The sequence below is a fragment of the Numenius arquata genome, chromosome Z (assembly GCF_964106895.1).
Source record: "Numenius arquata chromosome Z, bNumArq3.hap1.1, whole genome shotgun sequence".
Taxonomy (NCBI): Eukaryota; Metazoa; Chordata; class Aves; order Charadriiformes; family Scolopacidae; genus Numenius; species Numenius arquata.
The window spans coordinates 65,686,513-65,704,950 of NC_133616.1; the positions used below are offsets into that span (position 1 = coordinate 65,686,513).

Consider the following 18,438-nt stretch of genomic DNA (forward strand, 5'->3'; position numbering starts at 1 on the left):
AATACTAGCAAACTTCAGGCCCAAATAGCTGGTGGGTAAGACAAATGGTCTGAGCACCACCAACTGGGGTGGGACCACCAATCTCAGGGGCTCGCAGCCTGACCTGCCAGAAGTGAGGGAGACACGGGCTGCAGGTGACAGCTGTTGGATAGACTATCACCACCAAGCACAGCATCAAGCTTTTGGGTTTTTTTTCCACTTCACAATCCTCCCTTCCCTGAGTGAGCAAATTGGGACTGGAGAAGAAACTGGGAGTGGACACAGCAGGACAGCTGAATCCAGCTAGCCAAGGGGATATTCCACGTCTTTTAACCTCACGCTGGGCAATAGAAGCAGAGTAGGTAGAAGATGACGTGGGTAGGAGGGAGGTGTCTTCCAAGGCAGCTGATGCTTGGAGTCTGGGTGGGTATTGGTCTGCCTGTGGGAGGTGGAGAGTGACTGACTGCCTTTGCATCACTTCTTGTCTTCCCCTTTTCTTCACTTAATTAAACTGTCTTTACCTCAATCCATGAGTTTTCTTGCTTTTGCTCTTCCTATTCTCTCCCCTGTCCTGCTGAGGGGCGTTGAGGGGAGTAAGCAGAGTAGAAACATATTAAAAGGCATTAAAAAGCAATGTAGGTGTGATAGTATAAAGTTTTGTTTATACTCTCCATTGTAGTATGCAGGCTAAAGTCCTGAATGCACAATGTATGAATTAGACTGATTTCACATTTTTTTGAAGAATAACATTGAAGAAAATTATGTTCCCAGCTAGACTATGGCAGTGTGCCAGAAAGCTTATTATGATGTACAGTAAGAAATGCTTATGCATCTAACCACCTCCTTTAAAAATAAATGTAAAATAAAAACCAATTTGGTCTGAAGCAGGATATTAAGTCTCTTTTAGACTTGTTTCTCACTTAAATTTTACAATTTCACTGCTGAGAGCAATTACTAAAACATACTCATTTACAACAGCAGTTGTATGTAATCATAAATTTGGCTCTTTTTTTCAGACTGGATGAGTTTACTGTGTACATTTACTCACATTCAGGGAACTGTAGTTTTCAAGCTTACTCAACCTCTTTGAAAATAATTAATATTTTCTGTCATTCCAAGCAACTGGTAAATAAATAATGAAGTGCTTATCTGGAAACACTTATTAAGCTTGAACTGATGTAAATAATTAGTTTTTCCTTTGATTCTGTATATCATTTAAAAAGCAGGACTACAGCTAATTGAAATATGAGGATTTTATTGATGCAGTGCTTTATTTATGCACTTTTTCTAAGTTACAGGAACATCAGGCTGAAAACCTTGCTTTCAATTTTAGATTGAGTTCTGAAGAAAAGAGATAAGATTTAATTACATCACATTACAATGAAAAAAAAAAAATGTACTTTTGCATTTTCAACTTGGTAAAGTAGAAACAGAAAAGAAAGAAATTACTAGAATAATTTGTTTTGGATGAAGAGGGTTTTTAATCACAATAAAGAAATAAACATAGTATCTTCAAAATGTAGTAAGAAATAACACTTTGCAAATACTCACCATACTTCTTCTAATGTAGTCTATCGCTTTTTTCATATCCATGCCTGACCAGTTATCGAGCATGTAGCAGATGCAGGAAGCACAGTACACAAACCTCATATCATTCTCACTTCCTTCTAGCACTGCACAGAAACTGAAAGAAATTTTTCTGTCATTATACACTGTACAGCCTGTTATATCAGAAAATATGAAAAGCAGTTTAAGGAATTGTGTAATTTTCCTTTCAAAATCCGTTAATTCTATTTACAGTATTCACATAAATATAACCCTAAGCTATGCTAGGTTTTCCTTTTATAAGATGTGGTTTTAACTAAGCCAAGCAAAATTAATACAATTGCTAACATTTAGGGTCCTGGGTGACTTTATTTCCAGCAATGTAATGACACTGATCTTTATTCAAATATGTTAATGCTTACATTCTTTCACCTATCACGGTACATATTGATGTGTGAGTTAATAATTTTAACATTTATTATTTCTGGCAGAATTCTTTGCCTTCCTAGAAAACTTAGAGCTCACAAGGCTTTCTTTCCTGACTGCAACTCCAGGATCAGTTTTTCTTGTATGTACAAATGTAATTGTTATTACTACAATTTCTAGTACAAATGGTGAAAATTACTTTCAATCCCGTTTTTTGATTTCTTATGGCTACAATCAAACTCTATGAACATTATAAAGTTGTTGTATTTGGGTTATCTAGGTACAAGTTGGTGCTCTCTCAGAGACCCTTAAAATGAAGACAAACCCTGTGATTTGCTGTCTGATGAGCCTCTATTTGGTTCAGAGAGCTAGTCAGAATATTTTTATGAATTAATAATGAATATCTTCATAAGTACCCCTGACAGATCTTCTCTAAAAAATAAAGGAAAAAAAAAAGGTACTTCTGACTATAAAGACAGCCTTTTAAGCATGACTATCACCACTGTGACGCTCCCTTTCTGACCCCGCAATTCAAGCATGTACCCCATTATCCTCTTGCATAGAAAAACCTCCAACATTTAGTGGGAAATACTTTAATCTCTCCTAACTGCAATGGTGCCGTTCCCTGGCCTGCCCTCTGCAGCTGAGATGGGGGTGACCTCCATGGCTTTCTGGATATGGCATGAGACATTCCGGGAAACCAGGACACTTAAGATCTGCCAGTACTGTGGTTTACAATCTTGCCCCATCCTCAGGTGACAACTGCATTGTATGTTATCCAGATACCTTAGCTGAATGTTATTTGAAGTAAGATAGAAATCATTATACACACATTTATTCATAATGTAAAAAGAGACAATATGTTTATATATATATAATATATTTTTTTTTAGTTTTTGTTTGTTCACACATCTTTTATTAACTAAGACTAGCATATAATAATAGGTAACAACTCTCACTCATTTGGCTCACTTGCTGTTTCCATCTGGACAAGATGTTAGCTCAAGTTCTAGCTTTCACACATCCTTCCCCTTTGGGGCAGTAAAAGCAGTTTTCAGAGGCATGAAAACATCTGTCATAACTGCAAACTGACTCCTGCCAAAGTAACAATTTTACATGAGAGCAGTGCAAAGCACTCTCCCTCTAGGAGCTAGCTGGAACTCTTCAGCAGGGACTACAAAACACAGGATCGTGTATAAGAGTTATCAGTTTGCACATTAAAGCCACACATGATATAAACATGCAGAAGAGGTAAATTGCATGTAGCTTATTGCTGTAATCAGGCAAGACGACAAGTGATCACTTCAAGATGCTAGGGAGCAACTCCTTCCTTTCAGATACATTTTAACCAAAGCAGTCCCACTTATAATAGCAATGCTTAGAGCAATGGAACAGCCAGTTCCACGTGCTTGAAGAAACTGAAAACTACAGCAGATGAAAAATATATGTATATACATCTGTACGCATGCATTAGGACTTGGCCCATTAAGGTCAATCTGCTGTTATAAAGAACAGAAATTTGTACATCATATAGTTCATATTCACTGTTTACATTCTGAACATTCTGGCGTTTTGTATTCTTCTTTTTAAAAAACAGGTGCAACACTGCATTTTAATACTCGTGTTAAAGAAAAGTTTCAATTATATAAGATGTCTAGATGTTATAAAGCCATTTGAACAAAACAAAAGCTTTCTTAACTCAGAAATGGTGACAGCAATTTCACTGTGAGGTTCCCCTCAGGAACATTTCTATAACTCTGCAGTTTTTAAAGTACTTTTTCAAAAATGAAATTCAGTAAAATTTAATACCACATGTTAGATCACGTGCCTTAGAAGAAGTTTTCTTTAGCTACCAGTTTCAAGCTGCATTAAAAACAAACCCCAAATAAAATCCACCAATAGTAATAGGTATCTACAGTTGTATGCAAATCCCATACAGAGAGTGCTGTTTGGTCCTGTAAACTGACATATGTTCTAATACTGATACTGATTACCCATCAAAATATTTTCTAATAGAGAGAAAATATTTTAGAGCTACTTCATAAAAACATGTTTCTTATTCCACACCTGGCTTTTCTATTAACCTTCTTGAGAGTTGCAGAATATAAAATATCTTTTTACCTTCCATCTTCCAGCTGGAGAGCTCTCAGTCCTGCCAGTACGGCATCTTTATTTACTCGACTTAAATCATCTCCAAGAATAACCAGACATGACAGACCTGTGTAAGTCATTGCTATGTGCCCACTATCATAGGGATGAGAAATACCTGGACCCTAGAAAAAGGGGGGAGGAGGGAATAATATTGAAACATCGTTAGACCTTATATTACAGTCAAGCATTCTTTTTTAAAAAATAACATTTTAAAGTTCTTTTAAAGTTCTTTTAAAAAAAGAACTTTAAAATAAAGTTCTTTTCCCTGCAATCATTATGGTTAAACTGAAGGCATTCCACTCAACTTTTCGAACCAAACTAAGCTACCGGCACAGCTCTGCTACCCTTGTAAACAGTTGGTCAGTAGGAAGCTTTGGAAAAAAGCTTTGCCAAGACTGATATTTATGCAAGTTAAGCATAGAGATGGGATGCGCTCAATTGTGCCTAAGTTTATTCTGACGCACCACTGGGCATTAGCTTCCTGGCAGCCGGGTAAGCACTGTTAATCAGCCAAACCTCTCAAGGTCCTTTCCACAAAGGCTTTACAATCTAATGATCTACAAGTAGAAAGTAGTGTGAGGGATTATTAGTAATCTCTCTGTCAATTGAAGCAATACCGAATTAGCCTCTCGTCTACTTTCATGTCTATTCTAAAACAATAATCAGAGCTTAAACAAAGTATTTATATAGCAAATAACGTCAACTGAGAAGCTAAAATGAGAGTTAAGTGCTGACTAGTTACACAAGTCAAAATAATGTGTGTGGGGGGGATGCTGATGCAGCTGTGCTAAAATTATTATTTTTTCCTTCTGATATTTTATAGGCACAACTTGGACTGCACCACTTCATGACAACAGACACTGCATGTAACAAGATGAATTTGGATACGTGGTATGATTCAATTTGGAGCAACTGGGAAGAAACTTTTAAAAGAAGTTATTTATCTCTCCTGAGCAGTAAAAACAAGCAAGTTTTTAAAACACATTTTGCTAAGATTCTTGCCTAGTTAGCTGCCATTTTTGTTTTGTAATTCATCATAAAAACACGTGCAAAAAAGCAGTATATAACAATCTTATTTAATTTGGTTTATGTACACAGTCTTTTTAGGCAAGCCACGCTCATTTCCAAAGCCAAGCAGATTTGCTTCTAATAAGAAACTGGGAGAAAAATATTTATTACCCACTAGGCAGCAAGGAAGTGTTCTTACACTAGGGAATCAAACACAGTTGGGAAAGGGAGGCAGAAAATAAGGTTAAAGTGGCTGCAGCAGCACTGAAAAAGCTCTAACTATGCAACAGAGAAGGGCAACACAGGAACACTGAGAGCTGCACTTCCTCTCCCTCATTTCCAGCCCTGGACTCTTCGTTGAGAGCAGGGCACAAATCTCAACAGCCTTCATTGCTCACCCTGAGCTGCCAGTGCCCCCATCGCTGCCTCCTGCCCTGCTCATCCCCCAGTCACACACACAGAGTCACATAATGGCTCTGCACAGGGACTCTGGAGGTCACCTGGTCCAACCCCACCTGCTCAAATGGGGTGATGTAGAGCCAGGCGCCCAGGACCACGTCCAGACAGCTTTTGAGTATCTAAAAGGATGGAGACTCCACCACCTCTCTGGGAAAACTATACCAATGCCCAGTCACTTACAGTGAAAAAGTGTTTCTCGATGTCCAGGGGGAACCCCCTGTGTTTCAGTCTGTGCCCATTGCCTCTGGTCCTGTCACTGGGCATCAGTGGAAGGAGCCTGGCTCTGTCCTGCCAGCACCTTCCCTGCAGGTATTTATATATATTGATGAGAGTCTCCTGAGCCTTCTCTTCTCCAGGCTGAGCAGTCCCAGCTCTCTCAGTCTTTCTTGTAGGAGACGTGCCCCAGTCCCAGAATTCCCCATAGAGCACACCACAGATGGAGGACAGCTGTGCCCAAAAACAGATTAGAAAAAGCTACTGCTGTCACGAAACATGTTTTTCTAACTTGAGTGGATGACAGGCTCTAATCTCAGAAGGAGAAACCTGGCATATCATATCAATTTTAGGCACTTTAAATCTAACAGAACCAAGAATCTTCCTTTCAGAATACTTTCTCCTTAAAAAAAAAAAAAATTATTATAAGCAGCTTAACCCTTGTGATGCACCAAGTTATTTCAGATGTAAAATTCTGCTCCAAAAATCCATATATATGGGGTGACACAAATTTGCCCTGACACAGAGAAGTATTCAGTTTAATGTAATTGATTCATTTGCTTTTAAGCAAAGTAAGTCTCTATTCTAAAAAGCCAACTTTGAACCAGTTCTTACCCTAAGAGGATTCTCAAAGTCTCAGATCTGCAGCTAAAGTTTCTCACGTATTTTGTGAAACAAAATACAAGACATACACTTGCCAAAGAAAAATATGTGGAAACGCTCTCCAGTATTAGGAGCAACTGCTTACAAAGTGCCCCAGCAGTTCCCATCAGCAACTACAAAGAAAACTAAGTTTCCAAACATCTATATAACTGAAGTTAAACTGGAGTGAAACACTTAATTTCACCCTACTTGGAATGACCTGGAGCAGGGGGAGTGCATGCCTCTGCTTGTTTCACACAATTACACTGAAAATGCCAGAGCCTGCAAATCAACGTTCACTGTGCGTCATTGCTCTGTTTACACACTTTTATAGGTCGTTCATCTCCAAATCAATACTGACATCAGGAATAACTGATCACTAATAGATAGAGTGGAACAGTTCAGCTTTACTTTTGAATATATTATTTCCAGTGGAAGAATACATTAACCAAGCAAGGAAGATTTATTCTAAGGATATTCAGGCTTGCTTTTTAAAACCATATTTAAGAAAACTCTATCCAGATGTTTATAAACTACTACAAACAAGTTTGGAAATTTTCTAAGGTATCTGTAGTTATCAAACAACATTCTCCTTCAAGAGACAATCTTCCATACAGTGTCTACATAAAATAATTGAAAATTCCTTCTTCACAAGATTTATTTAATTGTACTTTCCTATACACTTGCTAACTCCATACTGCCTGTAAAGCTCTGGTAGCCTACTAACATGGTTAAATAACTGGACCCTTATTTTTTAGCGAATACAGGTATTTCTGTTACTATGACTTGCTGCAGTAAAAACAGGCTGCAGACAGTGTTATAAGCACATACACAGTATGCTCGTGAAACTAGATAATACCATCCTCCCCAAACAAATTGTATCAATCACTACAGTACCTAGACAGTGTACAAATTCTATGTGTACTTCCTTTTCTATGCAAACATTTCAACCCGTAGCAGTAGGACACTGCTTTTCCAAATACAGTTTCAGCAACACCAGAGCTGTATAAAACTTTGCAAGCTGGTAGTTTTAATACAGACCACAAACTATACTTGTATGGTGCATATAAAGCAAGCAATAGCATGTGCTGCCTGTATATACAATCATGAAGTTCAGAGCTAAATTAGTACTGCCATCTGCTTCTTTCCTTGAACATCAAATATTTAGGTACAAATAATGCAGAAAAGACTGCTAGGAAACATGATTTTCAAACATCATCATGTAGATAAGTCAGGGAGATGGTCTCAGCATTCAAGAACAGCTGCTCATAGGTCACTCAACTACCTTTACTACTAATAGTTTTATCACAGGATTATCATGTGGCAAGTAACTAAATTCCTTATATGGTAAATTGATATACTGCTAGATATCTTCATATGAAATTACTAAAAAAGCCAGTGGAAGTCACAGAGGGTCCAACATACTGGTACACAGCCAATGCCTTGAGAACATTTGGTTTAGGGCCAAAAATCCCAACAAATATGGCCAACATTTCAGTAAAATTAAACACAGAAGGATCAGCAACCAATATGAGATCATACAGGAATTACTACAATGGCATACTCAAAGGTCAACATGATGTTTTGTATGGGTAATTACTATAGGATTTTGGAAACTTTTGAGAGCCTAATAGGTCTTTGTTCACCACGTGTGGTTTAAAAAAAACTAAAACAGATATTCACCAGAAGAATAATACACAAATAATAGTCTGTACACTAATCATAACTGTTCAAATTTGAAAGGTACTGGAATTCACTTTATCTTCTAGACTCCATGTAATTATTTCAAGCTCATTGTGAAAGTACTTATACAATGTTATGTTGTACTTGCACACACCAATATGTACTTCACACACTAATACAACAAAACACCTGAACCCAAGTAACAGTATGTCTTTGAGGGGACAACAATCAGAATAATTGGACATTTCAAAAAAAAAAAAAAAAACCCAAAACACCAAGACCCAAGAAAACAATACTTTTTTTCCCTAACATTGAGAATTCATAAAATTTGTAGAAACTGGCCCTGTGATAATTTGCTATGACAAAGCAGGGCTAGAATGGTTTTTCCAAATGCAAGAGCCTCAAAGTTTTCATGAGATAATTGCTAATACCTCTTGTTACCAAAGGCAGGCCTCTGCTTTGTTTATAACCATATGCTAACTAAAACGTTGTTTGCTTCCTACTGACCTTCTTACTGTGTGAGAAAATAGTTGGTCACCAAGCTGCTGGTAGTAACGTTGGAATAGCAAGAAGCAGTTAATCACTTCAAGGTTCTCTCATATGTCAAAGAACGTACTCCTGTACCAATTAGGACAGAGCTGTGGCTACTTCAAGGAACATCCTTATCCTCAAGAAGTTGGCAAACTTACACTAAACTTTTACTGTCCTAAGACGACTCAATACCTTAAAAGGATGATGTGAGGAAGGGTATCCCTACCCAAATGACCACCAAGGAACTCATGGCTGGGCAGAAGTGTTTTGCTGACGCTGCAAAATTTAATATGCATCTGCAAAAGGGCTATTTGGTCATCCTAATGAATATGTAAGCCTAGGTGGAGCTATGTATTAGGTAAACAGAATAATGAGACTCTTTTGTGTGTAAATAATGTGTGAATAACCCTGGTAAGGGGTGCTAGATTTGTGAATTTCCACCTAGCACCTGATGTCAAATAAAGCATTATCTCCTCTCTAAACTACTTCTGGTTTAGAGAGGTTTTATTTCAGGTAACTCTCTCAGATTTGCATGGCAGGGAAGACATGTTGCTAGACTGCCTCTGCTATGAAGGAAAAATTAATTCAGGCATTGTGCAGAAGTCTGTCCCAAATTTATTAAAGATATTGTAGCCAAAGCAGCTGATTTTTAATTGGCACCTTCAAGCTTGGTAAGAAGCAGCTCCTTTTTAAGTTCTGTATGATGAACACAGCACTCCTTTAGTGAAATAAAACTATTTCTGCCTCATAGACACTGCAGACTAAAGCAACAGCAGCAACTAAGCAAACTGTCAGCCTAAGCACAAAAAAACCTCACTGCTGCCACCACCTCAAATTGTGAGCCTCACGGGCAAAGGACGTGGAGGTAAACAGAACAAAATTATTTGAAGAATGGCATCAGTTACATCTCAAACTAGCAACAAGAAAGCTGTTAAACTGTGGATGGACTGTTAGACACTTAGACTAAACAACAAGACGAAATACAGTTTATCTAGTAAGGTTATGTCTACCTTAAGGAGTAATGCAACAGAAGTGTGTCTGGAGGGCAGAGCAGGAGGTGCTGCGGTATCAGTGCCCACACCATGTGCATTCCACGCTTTGTGCCAGCTGTAGCCTGGATCCTTGGACTAACAGACTACTGATGAAGAAGTTCATCTGGAGTGCAACTTCTTGCTCAGTTTCATTCACCAGGAGCCCAGTTTGCATGTCTTGCTCTTTTGGAGCAAGCGTATTAAACTGCTCTGAAAGTGCCCTCTACTCATCTGAACTAATACACTGGTGCAGATGTACTCTGAGAAGGCAGCAATGGGGATACAGCAAGGTCCTACTCTCTCTCTACACTTCAGCTTTTGTGGTAATTCCTGTAGGTCACACAGGAAACAAATTAACTTGTCTATCAGCAACAGAGTAGAAGAGTTCTGCGCTATGGGTATTACCATCAGGGTTGCCACAATCTGAGCCTTCCTTAAAAGAATTAAAGATGCAAGGTGAGGGAAATCTTTTTAACATTTAAATCTGGTTCAATGACATGATAACATTCCCTACCACATTATCCAGAACAGCTATGTAAACACAATTCATGAGCAGCAACAACTCCTGCTGCCCACTGCAGAAAGGGATAAGAAACTCTGCTACAAAAGCAAGGTCTCTCCAAACACTAATAAAGAATGCTACTAAACATACTCCTACATAGGCAGAGTCCCTCTTTCAAAAAAACTTTCTTCTCACACCTGGCACCAGTGTTACAAACATGGTTGTCAGGAACACAAACCAGATCTTTTTCCCAAGTGATAGCATATGTTATTTACCTCAATCTTACATATTGGCTTTCCGTGTAGCCCCTAAAACTTATTCATAATACTTTAAAGAGACTGAAGAGACCTTGGCTCATCTGAAACTCTATGGAGGCTGTTTACCCCCAAATTAAAGAGCTAATTTAAACTCCAATAACAGTGAATCAGAGAGACTGCAGAACCCGGAGCCATTTAAAAAAATAATTATTATCTAATTTTAAATGATTCATGTTAAAATGCACTGATAGAAGCAGCACCCAGCTTTCACGCACAGTGAAGACTGCTAAGCCTTGTGAAGGCTATGTGTGGTGAGTTGGTCAAGTAGATAATGGTTTTTCTTCACTTTTGCTACAGTCCCAAAGAGCTGCATAGACACTACCATCAAACACTGAAAGGGTAACAGCTAAAAAAAGCCAAACCCCAAACCAAAACCAAATGAGCTATCCTAGTAACATTTAGCTAAATTGGAAATTATAACATCTCCTTTGCTTTTTTTTCCATTATTTTGAAGGGTCCCTAGTGACAGAAGAGATTTGGCTATCTCCAGTATGGCACTTCCTCAGAATTCAAGAATGAAATCACTGGAGTGGCATGTAATAAATAGTAACTCTCAATGCAAATACAAAATACTTAGAGGCTTTTTCAAAACTTATTTTTCAAGACATAGATTTTAAAATAACATTTTAAAATGATGAATAAAAAAAAGTATCAAGATCTTAAACATAATTCAAAGTCATCATAGGGGATTTCCAAGCCTTTATTTTTCCAAGTTATTTCAGAACATTTTAGGACAACAGTGCTGGAAATACTTTAAACCTTTGTATGCCAATAAATCAAGCAGATCTGATCCCTCTAATGCAGATGCAATGAAAAATGTCTTGCAATGCTTAAAGAAAAACCACATCCATCTGCCAACAGTTTCTACAGATAATGACCTCATAACTAATTTCCACAGGTTACACTATTCCACCCCTTTGTTCCTTCTGCAGATTGCAGCCCATCGGTGTCTCAATGTGTTAGCCAAAGATTTCCTGAAAAGAGAATATTTAAGTGTGAAGCGTATACTATTGGAAGTTGAGAGTTTAATTAAAACACCATAAAGTGCTCGGACAGAATAACGACACTTTGCCAATCTTACAGACTTTTTGTCTTCAGGGGCCTTTACAAGATCTCAGAACTATATCCAGAACTCACTCTTCAAGCTTTACACACTGGGGAGGATTTGAAAAAGGTTCCCAAAAGCATGCACCGATTGAATGTACTACATCACATGGCATTGACCCAGACCTTTGAGGAAACATGACTGCTACATTTTCATTATCTCAGTTTGGTAAAATTACGTCTTTATTCATTTTATAATGCTGTTATGCCACAATAACAGCATGATAACCTCAACTTCCTAAGGTGACTTATCAAAGACAACCATCTTCCTTCTCAATAAAACCAGTCTTTTCCTTATACAACTATACTGAAATGATTGTCTATTATTTTGTCTTTAAACTTTACTTTTAACTAAGCATCCCAGTAAGTCACCCGTAGAGATCCCAAATTGTTTTAGGTTTCAAGCAAAAGTTTTCCTTTTCCCCTTCAAACTCAGCAGGTGGTTAGATTGACACTGAGGTTAATTCCAATTAAAACAGATGACGAATTAATCTTGCTACTACAGTCCGAGCTCACTGCAGACACCATCTGTAGCACAGAACAGAATAAATGCCAAAGCAAACCAAGAGACAAATTACCTTGGCTGTCACATGCTGCTGTAGCACCCAGTGTAGACATGTAAAAAAACCCCAAACCTCTCTTCACAACTATTTTTCCCATGTTAGAAAGTGCAACCTCTGAATACTACTGCTCTGAGTACTTCACTGACTTACTATGGAAAGAGGCATATGTAGTTATTGCTTGAACATAGATTAACATTCCCACAAGTTACTGAGAAGCATAAAGTCATGCTGTTAAGAGTAAATAAAAATAAAACCCAAACAGGCTGCTGTACTACCTTCATACTTGTCAGTTCAACTATTTTTACGCTCAATTATGGTCAATAGTGTATCAGATGTCCACCCTTGCTTTCAATTCCAGATCCCAGGATTCATTCATTAATATTTAAAATATTGCTATCTATCCACTACAAAAATCAAATACTTGGTGATAATTTAGTGCTCTTCCAGATTTTTCATGCACTCTTTAGCAAGATTTGATTCTTCACTTTTAAACACAGGATAGAACTACTGTACCTCTTTCACAGTCCTTCCTGCACACTGGCCTCTTCTTCCCTCTTTCAACCATATCAGACCTTCTGTACCATCCATTCTATGACTCTATAGTTGTGGATGCCCCTTCCCTGGAAGTGTTCAAGACCAGGCTGGATGGCGCTTTGAGCAACCTGGTCTAGTGGGAGGTGTCCCTGTCCATGGCAGGAGGGTTGGAACTAGATGATCTTTAAAGTCCCTTCCAACCCAAACCATTCTATGATTCTACCTTTAGCAGCCTCTATTAACCTCCTTTTTCTCTTGTATTAAGGGTACTTTCTTTCTGTATGCAGATTTAACTCTCTTGAACCTCAGTTCCCCAGACTTCAAAGCATCCTCTTTTATGGTCATGATGAGCTGGGATGGGCAGAGACTGTTTGAATGGATACCAAGTGCAATCAAAAATGCATGTTTCATTGCAGGAAGAAGAATACCAAAGATCAGCATGTGCTGCACCACTTTGTACGGAGCAATTCTGCCTTTCTCTACTGGGTGGTAGTTCTTTGAGAAGTTTCCCTACTTCAGTAACAGATCAGAGAAGGAGTAGAGTGCACTGAGACTAGCCACCATTTGTATGTCAACTTCATAGCCCTGGAAACTCAAGCAGTACCACGTTAGTATGTTTCTTACGCATGTTTCTTAAAAGCTTTGCAAACATTTCAGTGTATTAACAGTGCAAAAATTCCTGCTTTCCAGATTTTCTGTTATTATGCAGTTAATATTATGCAAAAGATACAACATCATTTATTTCCTAATTGAAAGTACTTCTCACACACACTTAACTGACCTTGGAGGGATTGAATGGCATCCCTAAGTACGAAGAGCCTCTGAAGCCACAACGATTCAAGTTTGAACCTGGAAAGATAAAAAAAAAATAAAGGCTCAAGTAACTTGTTTTGCTGAGACACTTGTTATAAACTATAATTCTCTAGTCCAGATCAAGACCTGTTAATTCAACACTATTCACGGCATTGCTAGAGATTGTATGTGTCTTTCAGTACATTCGCAACCTCAGTTTGTTATGTCTGATTAATTAAAACAAAAAACCAAATGAAACTACTAACAAATATCCTGCTATAATGACAATGCAACAGATTTTTTTGATTTGGTGGAAATACAGTGTTCATATCAGCACAGAACTGTCTTCCATGCCCACATGAAAGAAAAATAGAAGATTGCTCCCCTGGGAAAGTGCCCAGAGTTAACAGATTTTTTTTTTTCCCCTTCTCTGGATCCCTGCCTAGTAATACCGTCTGTTCCCAAACAGAATTGTTTTAAGATACTTTGCAACAGACACAAGGACAAACAAACTGTTTGCAGTTTTAAGCTAGCACCAATCTAAATCAATACTGTCAGAGTGAAACAGTTAAAATTATGTGAAAGGCAAATTTTAATTGAAGCCATTCTTCTCTCACCCAAAACACAGGTACAAGAACACTGTAGCTATCAAACATTTCTGTTAGTGATTCAGTATAATTTGTTTTAAATGTGTCAGAGGGCCTGAGCACACAGGACAAAGAAGTGTACACTGCACAACCGTCTAAAGCTAAGTACAGGCCTGCAGGACTCAAATCTGCTTCTGCACGGCAAAAACTCAATTACTTCACTCCTTAGCCTCTGAAAGTGAAAGCCTAATGAATGTTGTAGTTCAACTGCACTTGGGTGTTCCTAAAATCCACCCTCCCCCCCCCCCCCCTTTTTTTTTTTAGCTATTCAGTTTTTAATCCAAAAATCCTCATGGAGATTAGGAAAAATTGCACCAGACTAGCTAAACAAGAATAGCTATAAAGCTTAAAGTCCTAGAAAAGATCACCATGCAATGTGGTCTACCAGTTCTGGTATCATTTATCAGCACATTAGCTTGTAATTTTAAATAAACTCTGAATGCATGCATGCAACATTGAAACTAGAAGCTTTTATCAGTCTAAGAACTTCAATGTGGGTAAAGTACGCAAGTTTCTCTACCAGACAAAACTTTGGATCTAATTTACATGGAGTGAACTATTATTTAATAGAAAAAAATCCCCAACCCACCTCTATTCTCCACGTCTTCCACCTTTCAATCAAAAGTACTTTTTAAGGGATTCTACAGGTGTAATGAAGGCCATTTCAGTCCACTAAAAACTGGTATGCTATAGTCATACCCACTAAGAGAAAATAGAAAGTGTTATCTGTATTTGTGAGCACTTAGATTATATTTTGTTATAATCTAAATCTTCTCAGCAGAGAGCATTTGTGTGTTAGCTCCTGGAGTCAAAGACTTGTATTTCATGTTACAACAGGTTCTGGAAAGCACAATAAATGTCAGCCTTAAGGACTAATCTAAGGTCCTGAAGGACACTGCCCAAAAAGCATCACAATTTAAATAATGAGACAATGTGGATGAATCAGTAAGAGGAGAAACAGAATTCCTACTTCTTAAATAGCAGGTTTCTTAGGTGACACTGTGGAAAAATCACCATTCACTTGGCCCATTTTTCAGTAAAAATGAATCTGCGTCTTAAGTGCTTAAGTAAACTACAAAATTCACTTTCAAACAGCACTAATGTGTAAACCCTTCATGCAGAAAACAGTTGCTAGTCTACTAGCACACAGCTGTTCCGGCCTGCTGCAAATGAAAAAGTGCTACAATTAGGACATCTCTGCAGTCAAACAGAACTCAGCTGCTAGTTGTGAGATGGAAGGATTCAGCCCAGAAAAACTGACTCCCATTACTGGCCTCTTAGACTGTAGCTTATAATTCATTATAAAGGATGAAATGGAGGTATGAAACTCACATGCAGTGTGCTGTTAGTCACTTTGGCTTTTGACTTGACAGCTACTATGAAAAAGAGAGATTAAAAACTAAGTACATGAATGAAATCAGGATCTATTATTCCCTTTAACTGTTCAGTTTTCATGTAATATTTTAAAACTTGTACCACTAAACGGCTACCAACTAGTTAATTTTAGAATACTGGATTTATAACTGTATTGCTATCATAGATTTAAAAATCAACTTTGAGTCTTTATGTCAGTGACTTCTTATCTACCATCCTAGATGTCACACACTGGCTCCAAGGAGAAACAGAATAATAGCAAGGCTCTTCAATGCCCTTACTACTGCATAATCTTTAAAGGGAATTTTATCCCCTCCATGAAACAAAAAACCATTGTCATTAACGTGCATGCAACAGATACTTCCTAGACCTTCAGCATTACAATTGCTAAATTCTGTAGTTACAATTCTCAAATTAAAAAATAGAATGCTGAGCTGATAAAGGAAGTGTTAAAACAGGAAGTGAAAACAGCTCATGTCTAACCAGAGGACTCTGGCATATTGACATCATGTCTCAAATTCTTTTTAGCTTCCTGTGAACACACAAGTTCAAAACCAAATGGGAACCAAAGGGGAATTAGGGAAAAAACACTGTCTTTCAGTTTATGCACATCACCTCACCTTCTGTGCAGTTGGTTTTACTATTTTATTGCAAAGTACTTGTACTTCTTATGTTATATAGTAGCTTAGTAGTGCTAATCAGACTCTCGTCTACTTTCTTGAAGCCTGTCAGAATCAGCAATAGAACTAGAAATTAAACATACCCTAATTAAGAGGATATGATCATAGGTTATGTCCCTTGTAAAAAAACTGCTGGAGCAACAAGCCCAGCCCCAGCACAGCCTCCTGAAGCATCAAGTGTAACTGCAGTTATGAAATGGTACCACCTAGTGTTCACTTTCAGAGTTAAGCATACTTAACCACTTTCTGAAAGAATTTAAGACAGAGCAAAAGCAACAAACGTTCCATCAACTGCTGCAGGACTATTGCAAGCTAAAAAAAAAAAAAAAAACCACTGGGAAAAGCTTTTCCTTTTCAACAAAAGAACTAGAGAAATTTGACCCTTTTGCTAAACCAAAAGACTCACAAACTTCAATCAAGATCTGAGACTTCCCTATAAAGAAAACCACATTACTTACGTGCACATAGGCCACAAAGTCCTCAAGATATGTAACAGAGCTCCAAGTGATGACCACAGATGGCTTATCCTGGGAGCTCCTTTGTTACAGACAGGACATTTTTCTTATTTATGATTTGTCTTGCATGGGAAGATGGATAACTTTTACCACTACTTCCCATTCAGGTTACCTAAGCACTCCTCTGGTTCCAAGGCTTTTCTCATTTTTCCAAGTACAGAGCAAGTTTATATACATCATTAAAATATAAAAAAAAAAGTCACAGCTTTAACATAGGCTGACAGTCAGTACATGCAGATAAAAGTAAGCATAAGCAATTCTTACTGAACTAGGGCTAAAGAAGAATTATAAGTGAAAGCAATAGGATATGTCATAAAAAGCAAAAGTTGCATCTAAAATGGAAATCCTTTATACATCCAGATAAATACTTCAAATGTAGCCATTAAAGAAGGTTATGTCAGAGGAAAATTCGTATTTCTGTTCAAGAAACTCATGATCAGAAAGCCCACATGTAACAATCTCCAGAACAGTCAATGACATTTTACCCATTTTTTTTTCAGTACTGATGTACAAGTAAAGAACAAAGAAGCATTATTACAAATCTAGATTTGGACTTTGACAAATGAAAGTTTTAGGCCCCTGCTGTATTCTAACAGTTTTCAGCCTGCTACACGTGGGTCCTGGTAGTTCAGACCCACAAATGAAATGTGCCTCTGCTCTTCTTTTGGTGCCATTTCTTAGTACAGCAAAGGCAGTGAAGCATCCAGCTGTCAAAAAGTACAGTCTTCTTCCCTCTCCCTTACTGGGCTGGCACTAGCACTCCCAGCCAACACAGTGCACCAACGCCACAGAAAGCTCACCTTCAATAAACAGATGCATGCTTTAGATAAATAAATGCACGCTTTTCTGTCACTTCTACAAGCTAAACCAGTTCTCAAGCTGGGTCAAACAAGTGCCAGTGCTGCTACAGGAAGATACGGTGGATGAAAATGGCCAAGGAGTGTGACTCCACTCTCTGTCTGTAACTACATTACTTGAGTACAGAGCTCTGGATTCACTATCTTTCCATAGTGTTGAACTGTTTTAAATGTGACCTGCAAGAAAACCCACAGAAAAACACAGTCTATCCTGACAGATCTTTAGCTTCCTTTAGTGCATTTCCATTTGGATCACAGGGTACCTACTCTCTTTCAAAGGCTACAAACCTCTGAATTGAAGCTTTCATTAGCCATCAGACATAACACATACCAGTAAATACAGCCATGTTACCTAAAACTATCACAGTATATTGTGTCTATCTAAGAAGTATTTTAAACCACCAAACACTGAATTTTCTACCAGGTTTTGTAATGCCCTGGTGTGGTGGGCTGAACCCCACCATCAGCTAAGCACCCACACAGCTACCCACTTACTTTCCCTTCCCATGAGACGGCGAGAAAACAGAGAGAAGACTCACAGATTTGAGACAGAAACAGTTTGATAGGCAAAGCAAAAGCTGCAGGCACAAGCAAAGCAAAGGAGGAATTCATTCAACTACCTCCCATCGGCCAGGCGGGTGTTTAGCTACTTCCCAGAAAGCTGGTCCTCAGCACACGTAAGGGTTATTTAGGAAAATAAATATCACATGCTTTTTCCTACTTTCCCCAAACTTTTACTGCTGAACATGCTGTCAGATGGTATGGGGTATTCCTTGGGTCAGTCAGCTGTCCTAGGTGTGTCCCCTGGCTGTATCTGCTGGGGGAGGAGGAGTGCAGAGGAGGAAAGAGACAGCCTTGATGCTGCGCAGGCACTGCTCAGCTATG

The 18,438-nt window shown here is 38.2% G+C and overlaps 1 protein-coding gene across 2 annotated transcripts in view; it reads right to left on the bottom strand.

The window, feature by feature from the left end:
- Positions 1–18,438, bottom strand: part of PGGT1B (protein geranylgeranyltransferase type I subunit beta) — a 39,609-nt gene that overhangs the window by 12,345 nt on the left and 8,826 nt on the right. For both annotated transcript variants that reach the window (XM_074166193.1, XM_074166192.1), the window contains 3 exons: positions 13,470–13,537; positions 4,072–4,223; positions 1,531–1,663 (listed from right to left, as the gene is read on the bottom strand). In XM_074166193.1, the coding sequence (XP_074022294.1) occupies positions 1,531–1,663; positions 4,072–4,223; positions 13,470–13,537 (353 nt within the window). The remainder of the gene's footprint in view (positions 1–1,530; positions 1,664–4,071; positions 4,224–13,469; positions 13,538–18,438) is intronic.